Here is a 12,223-nt window from a genome sequence, read left to right on the forward strand (position 1 = left end):
TACCGCCTTGTTGTGAATTCCAAGTTGACACGGGGTTATTTTCCCGCGATGGGCTGCGATATTGAAAGTTGCAATACGCTACACTTGCGGTAGTTATCACATGTTCTTGTGAATAAACCCCAAAATGTTTTTTGTGAATTAATGTTATATTTGAATTTTTGTAATATGTGGTTTTCTAATATTTTCAACCTTACTACATTCTATGAATTAGTTTTACTACTAAATTGAGTTTTCAATTGTTGCGTTCTCAGAAATTGGTTTCAGTTTTTTGGTGAACATGCATAGTATAGTTGTACTGTCCTTGACCTCCGGATGGCTGCCCACTGATATATAGTCCAAGGCTTAAGCCATTGTTTGGAAAATTACAACCAATTAAAAGCACTTTTCTTAAAGATGAATGTTGAAGACTAGTGTAATTAGTTCATGATGTCCTACTTGTTTTCTGCTGTTTTCAGTGGTATCTCAGTCTATGTGGAGATAGGAAAGCCAGGCCTACATAAAATAGTCTGATGGAAAATCTCAGAGAGGCAACCGGCCTGGCAGTGAGCCTGCCAGATCCTGGATGAGCCAAGATAGCATATTTGTTTAATTTAAGGTGTTTTATTGACAGCATATACCTCATCCTTTGTGTACCGTCTGCAATCTGGCATTCACGGTCATGCCCCTGGCAGATGAATAAAGGGATAAGTGGTAGCAGAAACAATTGAAGTTCCTCTCCCGACAATTCTTATCAGAGATCAATGGCAAATGCACTGTCAGGCAGCTGAAGCCAAAAATACATTCACTTTTGGGTCAGGTCTTTAGAAAATAAACATTCAGATAAATATTCTTGATCAATATTCTAAAGGTATTGAGATAAGTATTGTTGATCTCATGATAATCTCCACATACATTATTGACTTGACCAAGTAAGGAAATGGAAATATGGAAAACCAATTTATCATTAAATACAAACTCTACCAAAACAATTTGCAACAGAGTTTCCACAAATAATCCTCCATTGCTTTTCTTCCTCCTTATTCTCTCTCTGCAGATGCTGATTTGCTCCTCCTATAACAATGTTCACACCCAACACCACCTCATCTTTTGAAATCACACACTTTGTGCTGATCTGCTTCGCGAGCATCCAGAGCTGGCAGCATTGGCTGTCCATCCCTCTGGCTCTTCTTTTAGTTGTTGCCATTGCAGCGAATATCACAATCCTGGAAGTTATAAGAAGAGAGCAACGCCTCCATGAACCTATGTACTATTTCCTCAGCTTCCTTGCGGCCTTAGATCTGATTCTGGTCCTGACCACCATCCCCAAAATCTTAGCTATCCTCTGCTTCAACTGGATGGCCATCAACATGAATATCTGCTTCCTTCAGATGTACATCATGAACACCTTTCTTACAATGCAGTCAGCAACGTTCCTTTCAATGGCATTTGACCGCTATACGGCTATCTGCAAGCCCCTGTATTATCATTCTGTTATTACTACCAGGTTTGTTGCAAAAGTCATTGCTTTTATCTTGCTCAGGAACCTCTTGTTGGGCTTGCCATATCCAGTATTAGCTGCCCAACTTCATTATTGCTCCGGAAATGCTGTTAAACATTGTGTCTGTACCAATGTAGCAGTGACATCCCTTTCATGCGATGACAGATCAATCAATAAATTGTACCAGCTCGTTGTTGGCTTCAGCCTCTTAGGAAGTGACTTCATCTTCATCTGCCTGTCTTATTTCATGATCCTTCGAGTGGTAACCAAGCTGCAATCAAAAGTGGCTGCAGCAAAGGCCTTCAGCACATGCACCCCCCATTTAATTTTGATTTCATTCTTTTACACTATTCTTTTAGTTTGGATTTTCACCCACAAGCTTCAAAAAATAATACCACCTGATGTCCCAGTTATGTTCAATGTTCTGCACCTGCTAGCACCACCCACCCTGAATCCACTTGTGTACAGTATAAGGACTAAAGAGATCAAACAGGGCATCAGAAAAATGCTAAGGGGAATTCAAACAATACCGTGACCCAATGACTGAGTCAAATAATCCAATGTCAAGAGGGTGGAACATGTCCAAACAAGAAATACTGGCCAAGAAAAAAAAAGAGAGAAAGAGTTAGTTTTCACCTCCTCACTTAAGCAGTGGTAAACATGTTTTTCAATGTGTAAAGGCAGACTTTGTTCCCTACATAGACAAGGTAAACTACTACTTCCATATGTTATTTGCATTACAAAAATAGATTTGATTTGATAGGACTAATGACCCTTTACCTCCTCATCCAGCTTCCTTGTCCTTGCCCTTATGAGCACAGGTTTGCCACATCATGTAAACAGGATTTGCCTAGCCTATCCTTAACAATAAAATGTAATCATGCTATCTGTAGAAAGACCCCAACCTAGGATCCATCCCTTTCAGTGAGCAATAAAGGGGGATCAACCCCAGCATGCATCATGTTTTTTCATCTGGGGAAACAGCATGTGTCTGTTCTTTCCTTCAGGTATGTCTGTGCTTTACATTTTATGTGTAATGTGTATACAATTTACTGTCTTCAACACTTCATAGTGCTCTTGCCCCCCCCCACACTTTCTCCCCAAACTCCAGAACCTGCAGTTTCAGTGTTTGTGGGGTTTTTTGGATCCATTTGCTCTGATAGTCATAGGGGAGTCTGAGCTCATGAAGGTTGGGTGCATGTTTTTTTGGAGGATTGCATAGGGACTGGTGGTCTTGTTCCCTCCTGATAGGCAACTGGGGGATGTAGATCCATTTTTTTGCACCTGAGGCCTGCCGTTCCTAGAGTCACCACCTTGCCTGATTCCAAGATGGTGGCAGTTTTGCGGGATGTGAGCAGTCCAACACCTTGTCTTAATAACTGGGGCAAGAAAACCTTCTATTTTACTGTGCAGGGGCTGAGATGCCTGGGCCACAATTCACTGCAGTTCAAATTAGACTATTCTTCTTGGTCAATGGGAGTCAAGGCCATTTGCCAAGCTTGCAAGTGGCTCCAGTCTTTATGCTCAATAGCAAACTTGCCTTACAGAACACTGCCAAGGAATCCTCACCAGAAAGGGGACTCTAGTGGACAGGACATGCCCCTCAATTATGTCACTCGGTGGGCTGGGGTTGGGATTGGGAGGGATGGTTTGGTCTGCGGGAGGGCAGGTATTGGGATGGGGAGGACTGGGTTGGCCTGTGGGAAGGCTGGGCTCAGGTACGGGATGGCTGGGATGGCCAGTGGGAGGGATGAGCTCGGGATAGAGAGGGCTGGTTCAGACCAATTGGGGTATTTTATAGCCCTTAAGGGTAGGTATAGGTGTATGGAAGTTGGGAACAGCTTTTTTCTACTTTGAGGCACTGGGGGTGGGAGAGGAAGAGGTGTTTTGGGTATTGGGAGGGGTGGGTCTATTCAGGACATTAACCTCTCTTTTTACTTTGGGTTTTCACAGGGGTAGAAGTGGTATGGATGGGGAAGGCTAGAAAACCAGGTCTGGGTTTGGGAGGGGGCGGGTAACTGTGGCAGGGAAGAGGGCAAGGGCAATGAGGCAGACTACTTGGGGAGACGTGGGAGGAAGTGAGACAAGAGGTGGGGATTTGGATGTAGAGGGAAGTGAGGTCTGAGGTGTTGTTTGTGTGCATGTGTCTCTGAGTCATATGTATGTGTGGTTGGGGAATATGTCTGGTCTGTAGCAATGTCTGATGGGTATTTGGCTGGTGGTGTTGTGGTGTCTGGGTGTATGATGTATGTAGTTATTCAAGCACACACAGAAGGGGAGAGTAGTACTATTCCTTTTCCATCCTCCCTATATTTGAACACTTGTACCCACAAAAAGAGGAAAAGGAGGAAATCTGAGTGTTCTGTAAAAACAGAAGCAACACCTAGGAAAAATGCAAGGTTTTTATAAAAAATGCCCTCACCCACTTATAGTGGCATGCTTTAACATAGGGCTGCTACAACATCCCTGCTTCGACCAATGCCTGGGATGGATTAAGGGGTAGGGGGAAGACAGTACTAACAAATATGTTGGGATCAATGCAGCAAAACACAAACAGAAAAATAGTGAAGGTGGAGTGATAAAACTATCTCAGGGTTGCCCTGAACTGTCTTTATTCATGGACTACCGAGACAGGATTCTAAATGGGGATGACTCTAAGGGTAATTAGTGTCCCTTCATCCCTCCTTACTGCTTATTTTGTCTACATGTTTCGGCTATTATTTATCACCCACAAGGGGTCGTTCAACTTTCTTCCGGACTAGCGATCCTACTAGCTATATTTCCTTTAAAAACTAAACTAAGGTTTTCTTAGGAAATATTAATCCAAGTTAGGAACTTACTTGTCACTTTCTACGTAAACACACATGGATTTCCTGAAATGACAAATACCATAGTTGAATACAAAACCATGTGTTTTCCCATTACACAATTGGTATTGCTTCCCTTGGAGCAGTATCACCTTTCTGTTCACATTCTGTGAAGGTATTCTTTCCCTTTGGAGGGAGACTTACAGTGCACATATGATCTATCTAATAGCCAATATTAAGCCATTTTCTTCGGCAAACCACCACCACAAAACACCACCACCCATAAGTTAAGTGGCATACAAAATGATAGGAGGGGACGCATGCTATGTTGCTTACCAAGTGTCACCATATTTATCACTGAAACTGGAGTGCAAGCGGGAGCGTCCCCCTTGTAGTCGCACTCTGTAGCACGAGATGAAAACACACTTTAAAACATCCATGTTCTCTTTGGAGATTGCCAGCATTTTAGCCCAGAGCGTATACTGAGTCCACTTTCATAAATCTCAGGCAAAATCCTTTCAAAATCAGTTGACTTGAGATTAAGGTGTCTTTGGATTCAGACCAAACACACAAACTGTGATTCGGATGTCATTTATCTAATTTGGTGCCCATGTAATCTCCTGTACGTAGGGATGACAACCCGCAAAGTAAAGGTCAGAATAATGGAACACAAGAGCAATCTAAAGTGCAAGAAAACCATGACCAAACTTACTACACACTTTGCTGACAAGAATCATACTGTGTGAGACATCCACTGGAATGTACTTGATAAACCAGCAATTCCCCATAACATCAGGGACATAAACACCTTCCTGCTAAAGAGGGAGCAAAAATGGATTTGCAGGATCCATAGCCATGAGGTTGGTCTGAACAATGACATCCCATGGCATCAGTTCAACAGCCTCTAAAGACTTCGGGCGAGAAGGCAAAAGACACACAATTGATGGACGGAATGCACTCCGTCCTTCATCTCCTTGTGTTTGCTTTGTTCGCCCTAAGTTGGCAGGGTATGCCCAGACGTGGGTCCCTTGCTCACTTTGCCACTGGGTTCAAGCTAGCCTGGCTGATGAGGGCTGTTAGCCCGAAACCGGTCCCAGGATGCTTGTTTCCGGTCCAGGGAAGACATGACTTGGCAGTTCGGGCTGGACTGTTCCCATGAGGCACAGGGTCAAGACTGATTTGCATATTGCTGTATCTGAACTGGGTTGGCAAAGTTAACTAAATAATGATGATGGATTCAACCCAGATCTGTGACTGGGGTGAGTGTTTGAAAAGTGTCAGAACTCCGTCCATCATCTCCTTGTGTTTGCTTTTTTCTAAAGACTTCGGGCATATTTACAAGCCCATTAGTCCACAGGAACGTCACTTTTTTCGATGTTCCTTGGAGATAGGGGCTTCGCATTTTTTACAAGGCAGCGTTAAGCCACTTAACGTGTCTTAACGCTGCCTTGTAAATAAGGCTCCCTTTCACGCTATGCTTAGCATGAAAGGGGAGGGCAATGGGTGTTGCTGTAGGCATTCCACTGCAACACCCATTGATTCTGATGCTGCCTCCTATTTACAAGGGAGCTGTAAATAGGAGGCAACATCAGAATCAAGGCCAGGGAAAACCTGGTCTTAACCTGGCGAAGGTTAATTTCTCCTCGTTTTTGCTGTTTTCATGTGTGCTGCATTTTGCAGCACACATGAAAACAGCAAAAGGACAAGGATTGTTTATGTACAGGAAGATTACCCTTCCTGCACAAAAAACAATCATTTTTTAAAATGCCGTTTTGCAACTTTTGTGTGTGCTGCATTAACCAGCACACATAGAAGTTACAAAATGGCATTTCAAGACTGCTTATGTGCAGGATCTTGCCCTACATGCAGACACCCTTTCACTATGGTGCAAGGATGCATGCATTGGTGCTAAGCTGCTAAACATAGCACCAACGCAGGGGGAAATGCAGGGCTGCACCATATTCTTGTAAATATGGTGCAGCCCTGCATTTCAGAAGTGGCGGAGCATGTTGTTAAGCGAAAGAGGCTAAAGACACACTCTGCCACTTCCCTTGTACATATGCCCCTTATTGCTGTGTGAGAATATGCAGCATTGGTACTAGATTCAGGGTATATAGTTTCCCTATTGCCATATGTCAACATGCAATGTTGGACTGGATGATGTTTGCAGGAGAAACTCTCTTCCAAAGGGAATTACCGGGGTGCACCTTTGACACAAGGTTCATTATAATGCCCATTATGATTCAGTTTATTGATATAGGGTTTACCTGGACTAGGTAAAAGAACCCCACCCCTGGAGGGTAGATGAGAGTATGTGAGCCATACAGAAAACATTTGCTCCATTGCTAGAACCGCTGGGAGGTGGTTTACCTTTGAACAACGATCCAAATATCTGACTGTACACTGAGATATGGGGACTCACATTCTGTCTCTTCACCTTGATAGGGAAGAGAGGCGGCCCCATTGTCAGTCTGTTCCGCGAGATGCAATCAGGCCCTCCTGGTCATGTAGATGGGGAAACAGTAACCATTAAAAGAGAAGCTGTGTTTTCCGCTGAAGAATATTGCATGGCAGCAAAGGCGCTGGGGATACTGCTGAGTTCGATGCAGTTCTATTCAAGGAGAAACTATGGGACATCTTGGGGCATGGGCTCAGCAACCCATTTAGGCTTGATGACAAAGAATTATCTGGCCAGGGCATTCTTCGAACATGGTGATGAAACTGGGCAGAGTAAAACCATTAAAGTTTGCTTTGTAGTGTTTGATCTGAGAAGGTGACTGGACACACATCATCGGAAGGCGGATGCAGGAAAACAACAATGTGGAGGCACCTACACAGAGCAGCGAGAGGCACTAGTAGCTGGCATACTTCCCTTGAAGATGTACGTACAGCAAGCTTGCAGGGGCGGCGCTCAGTTTGATCGTGAGATGTTCGTGGTCATCTCTGCTTGCGACTATGAACAGGGTAAAGGGTTCTGCCAGTATTTTTTTTTAATTGGACTGAGCATATGTGCTGGACTAAAATGCTGGCAATGTCCAAAGAGAACATGGATGTTTTAATGTGTGTTTTTATCCCTTGCTACAGAGTGTGATTACAGGGGAATGCTCCCGGTTGCACTCCAATTTCAGTGATAAATATGGTGAAACTTGGTAAGCGACATAGCATGTGTCCCCTACTATCATTTTGTATGTCACTTAACTTCTGGGTGTTGGTGTTTTGTGGTGGTGGTTTGCCCAAGAAAATGGGAAATGTGGGCTATGAGAACAATCATATGTGCGCTGTAAGTTTCCCTCCTAAGGGGAAGAATGCCTTCAGGCATTGTGAACCAGAAAGCTTGAATTGCTCCTTGGGGAGCAATATTAATTGTGTAATAGGAAAACGCATGGTTTTGTATATATCTATGGTGTTTGTCATTTCGGAAAATCTGTGTGTGTGTGTGTGTGTGAGTGTATAGGTAGAAAGTGACAAGTAAGTTCATTGTAACTCGGATTGATATTTCTTAAGAAAACTTTTCTTTTGTTTCTAAGGAGAATAGAGCTAGCAGGATCACTAGTCCTGAGGAAGACCGTACAACCTCTTGTGGATGATGAATAATGGCCAAAACATGTTGATGAAATAAGCAGTAAGGAGGAATGACGGAGCACTAATTACCTTTAGAGTCATTCCTATTTAGAAACCTTTTTAATCCTGTCTGGGAAGTCCATGAATAAAGACAGTTTATGGCATCCCTGAGATTGTTTTATCACTCCACCTACACTATTTTTCTGTTTGAATTTTGCCTCATGGATCCCAACATATTTGTTTCTACTGTCTTCCCCCTTCTTCTTGCATTTTACCTAGGGGGTGCCTCACATTTTCTCCTTTTCCTTTTTTTGAGGGTACATGATATGGGTAGCGGCAGTGCCAGGTGGTGTGGTGTCTTGCTGCTGGGTGTAGTGTCTGGTGGCGTGGTGTCTTGCTGCATGGGTGTAGTGTCTGTTAGTGTGGTTTCTTGCTGCATGGGTGTAGTGTCTGTTAGTGTGGTGTCTTGCTGCATGGGTGTATTGTCTGGTGGTGTGGTGTCTTGCTGCATGTCAGTGGATGCGGTGGCGATGGGTGAAAGTGCGTTGGGAGAGGATGCGTATCTTTGTTTATCCTGATGTCTCTGTAGGCATGTGCTGCATAGGGATGTTGATGAGGATGCATGCTTTGATGTGCATGTGCTTTGTGAAGGTGTGGGAGTAGGAATTGTAGATGAGAATGAGGCAGGAGGTGGGTGGAAAGTTGGAAATGGTGGAATGCTGCCATGAGTGTGGAAGCCAGAGCCTGAAAAGATCCCCGCAGAGCAGACATGTCAGCGTGGATGCCTTCCAGGTCCAACACCATCTAGGTCGCCTTTGGGTCCTGCACTTGGATGGCATTCAGAATTGCACTCTCCTCTCCTTAAGGGAGCAGCAGGGAGGGTGGAGATGGTAGTGGGGTGGTGGATATGGATGTGGTGGACACAGGTCCAGGGGAGTCCACCACAACCAGGGAGTGGCCACTGGAAGACGACTCTGATGTGGTAGATGCTGTGTCAGATGGCACCACTAGGGCACTCTCATCACCCTCCATGCCACTGATTGTAACAGTGTCACTGGTGCAACGGGAACCATTCTGACCAGATGCTTCCCCAACGGTCACTGGCCTGTCTCCTCCACTGCCCTGGGTTAATGCTGCAGGAATAGTAGAAATAAGTTAACTGATATTGCGTGAGCACACTGGGCAAACAGATCCTCCATTCCACGATTGCACAGATCACAACACTTACAAGGATGACTACATTGGCTCAAACATTGGCATAAGCACATGCATTATTGCTACATGAACTGCCACAGTTACACTTAATGGTGTCATTATCACTGTCAGCTCCAGGTGCATGAGTGACCCTATTCCAAAGCAGGCCAGATGTGTGTAGCAGGAGATATCATCAGCCTGTAAACCTAGGCCCTTGTAGCATACCATAGTTACCTGATGTCATCAAATGGGATGTCCACTAACCCTGGGTTGTGAACTCTGCTCCATTTGAGGAGTTTGTGGAGTTTTCTGCACCCCGCAGAGCACGCGAATTTCCCAAAAACTCCACTTCCCAGAGTTTTTTTCCTGGAGTGCACTCGTCAATGTCAAGTTGGTGAGCGCAAGCGAGGAAAATTCACCTCCCAGCGACATTTTTCCAAGCCTGGTCTCACCAAGGTCTAGTTGGGGAGTGCTAGCTAGGAAAATGACCACTTGCATTGAGAAACGTTCCGTTCGCATTGAGAAAACTGCAGCTCGAGTAGCAAATCTACTTGAGCACCAGAATTGATGCTATGCCCTCTTGTGCTGTGCATAGTGCCATTCATGATGATTTTACTGCACGGGACAAACACCCGGTGCTTAAAATCACTGTGAAAGGCATGACCCTAATGCACTCCACCACTCGTGAAACTCCACGTAGCGTGGTAGAGTCTTTTTGTCACTTTGCAGTATTTCCGCAAAGCGGAACTCTGCAAACTCCGTCGAGCCTTAATTTCCACATGGAATCAATCTCCACCTTTCAACACAAGGCCCTGCAATCAGCAAATAGTCAGGTGTCCCCAACCCACAACATGGAGAACAGCTGGGCACCTGCTACTGCTCAGTCACAGCAATGTGTGACTACCAAGAATGAGGTGGCATGGAAGTGGCACTCCACACTGTTCACACTTCCCAAGTGGCACGTAAACATCTGTACACTGCCAGATGACGCAGTTGAAAGCTGCACAAGAGTGGTTTAGCTAAGTGTCTCATGTAGTACCGAAGAGTAGAATGGAGACATTATGGCTCCAAGTGGTTTGAGATATAAGCACAAATAAGCATTATACATCAAGCTAGGAACATCCCCAGTCTATAATGTCCCATGTCAGCACACAACTTGAACATTGTAATCATCAATGCCGTTAGAACATTATAAGTACATGAGGTTTAGGAAACATCCAGTCCAGAAAATGGTTTCACTTGTGTCAAAATGGTAAGGGATTTCATTGTACTTGTCTAGTCTCGCAAACACTCATACCAATGTTGTACTTAGTGCCGACACACACATATGGCCACAACAAGTCAGCACATGTCCATCACACCTCACTGAATACACCATCTCAATGGCATGCAAACTCACATTGCCAGATGGTGGTGCAAGTCTTCCCACAATGTGTGTTATTGCCACTACAGTTTGCCCTGACTAATGACATCCAACAAAGTTATTGAGTATGTGTGACTCACCCACCCATGTACATTCATCACACAAAACCTATTCTCATGTACACATTGAACAACACATATGCATATGATGGAATAAGAAAGAAATGCATGTAGGCCCCAAGGGCATGTATGGAACAGTTGTATTTATGACAGCACATCACCTAAAGGTACACATGCCAGCATGTAGGCATCAAAACAGGTTGCACCAGTGGTGTCAGCCAAATCAGAATACTGTACATTCCACAATTACCAAGGGGAGGTAGTACACAGTGGCTGCATACAGAGTGCATATTATGCCATGCCACAAGTCTGTGTTCTATCCTGACAAGAGACACAGTAGTGAGGAAGCATCTCTTTAGCCACAAGAATGACAATTGGGTTGTTTGGGACCACTGGCCCACATGACATCAACTGATAATGTAGGCAACCTGAGATATTAGCAAGCTCTGTGGCTGCTAAACTCTGGGAACTGTCATTTGACTGGACCCTGCTTAGTATCTGGTCACATGGACAATAGTCTACGGGTGTCAGCATGCACCTACTGCCAAACCTACACATGCAACAACTCTCCCATTGCATGGGACATAAGTCACCTTCAAGCTTAATGGGGAAAAAGTTGCCTGAAACAGAACGTAGATGGTTATGCAGAAATTTTCTCTCAGGCCAATACTCACCCCTTCCTAGCTGCTGTTGGGCTCACAACTGCCCCTCAAGGTCTGGATATGCCACATCTAGGAGGCAGGACATTAGGAGGGTCAGGGTCTGGTGCGTGCCCCTTCTGCCTGGGGAGGACATGCCCAACTGGACCTCCACGATCTTCCAGGTCCAGTGTCTCAGGTTCTCCCACCATTTTCTGCAGTGGACATTGTGCTGACAAGCGATCTCCACGATCCACAGCTTCTGGTCAATGGCTTTCCACGTGGAAACCTTCGATGAGCACTGACCTGTATGGATGCAATAGATAAAGAGACTGAGCTGACATGAAAGATTTCGCTAACTATGCTTGGGTGACACAGAGGTTTAACACAGATAGCATAACCATCAATCAAAAGTGCACACACTACATGTGTACTGAGAACAAGCTGAGCACTACAAAAACTGTTTAGCACACTGTTGAAGTCTTCAGAGGAGTAGCCTCAATCATGGTCATGACAATACTAACTAGGCTAGCCCACTGATATCACGCAGCCCTGGGCCACACCAAATGTACTCTGAAATGAGTCACAATATAACATAGCACTCCAATGAAATGTCCAGAAGGGTACAGTACTAGTGCATCACTAGACAGACACCTGAACAGTCTGGACAAATGACTTGATTCATACAGTTCGAGACTTCAGTGCAATCATTGTAGTTACTACATTTGAAGATGAGGGTCACAATGAGAGAGCTGGCATGTGTGTCACTGAGAGTTCCTACTCCGAGGATCAGTTGACAAGGTGATTTACTCATTAGGACATCATACTACGTCTGAGTATGTGTGTGTTTCCGAAGTCCTGCCATCACAGGACATACCTTATGCCACATATGGCAGTATCTAATTGACAACATAAACTTTCCATTGTACATACTGAATGCTAGGTCATTCTTACACAACTGGTGATGTACTTCTAAACTGCACTGCAGATGTAACCAACTATCTGCTGTGTGCATTTGTCACATGAGCAAAGTTTCTGTAGAATGCAACCATCACTAACATGTC

At 44.5% G+C, this 12,223-nt stretch overlaps 1 protein-coding gene across 1 annotated transcript; it reads left to right on the forward strand.

Annotated features, from left to right (window-relative positions):
* The first annotated feature begins 1,058 nt into the window (after positions 1 to 1,058).
* LOC146806317 (olfactory receptor 56A4-like) lies at positions 1,059 to 2,012 on the forward strand. The gene has a single exon (XM_085623950.1). It carries the CDS (start codon positions 1,059 to 1,061, stop codon positions 2,010 to 2,012), a length of 954 nt encoding a protein of 317 aa, XP_085480076.1.
* Positions 2,013 to 12,223: the final 10,211 nt, after the last annotated feature.

The sequence above is a fragment of the Triturus cristatus genome, chromosome 8 (assembly GCF_964204655.1).
Source record: "Triturus cristatus chromosome 8, aTriCri1.1, whole genome shotgun sequence".
Taxonomy (NCBI): domain Eukaryota; kingdom Metazoa; phylum Chordata; class Amphibia; order Caudata; family Salamandridae; genus Triturus; species Triturus cristatus.

Coding starts and splice junctions, on each gene's coding strand:
- LOC146806317 (XM_085623950.1), top strand. CDS start 1,059: ATGTTCACACCCAACACCACCTCATCTTTTGAAATCACACACTTTGTG.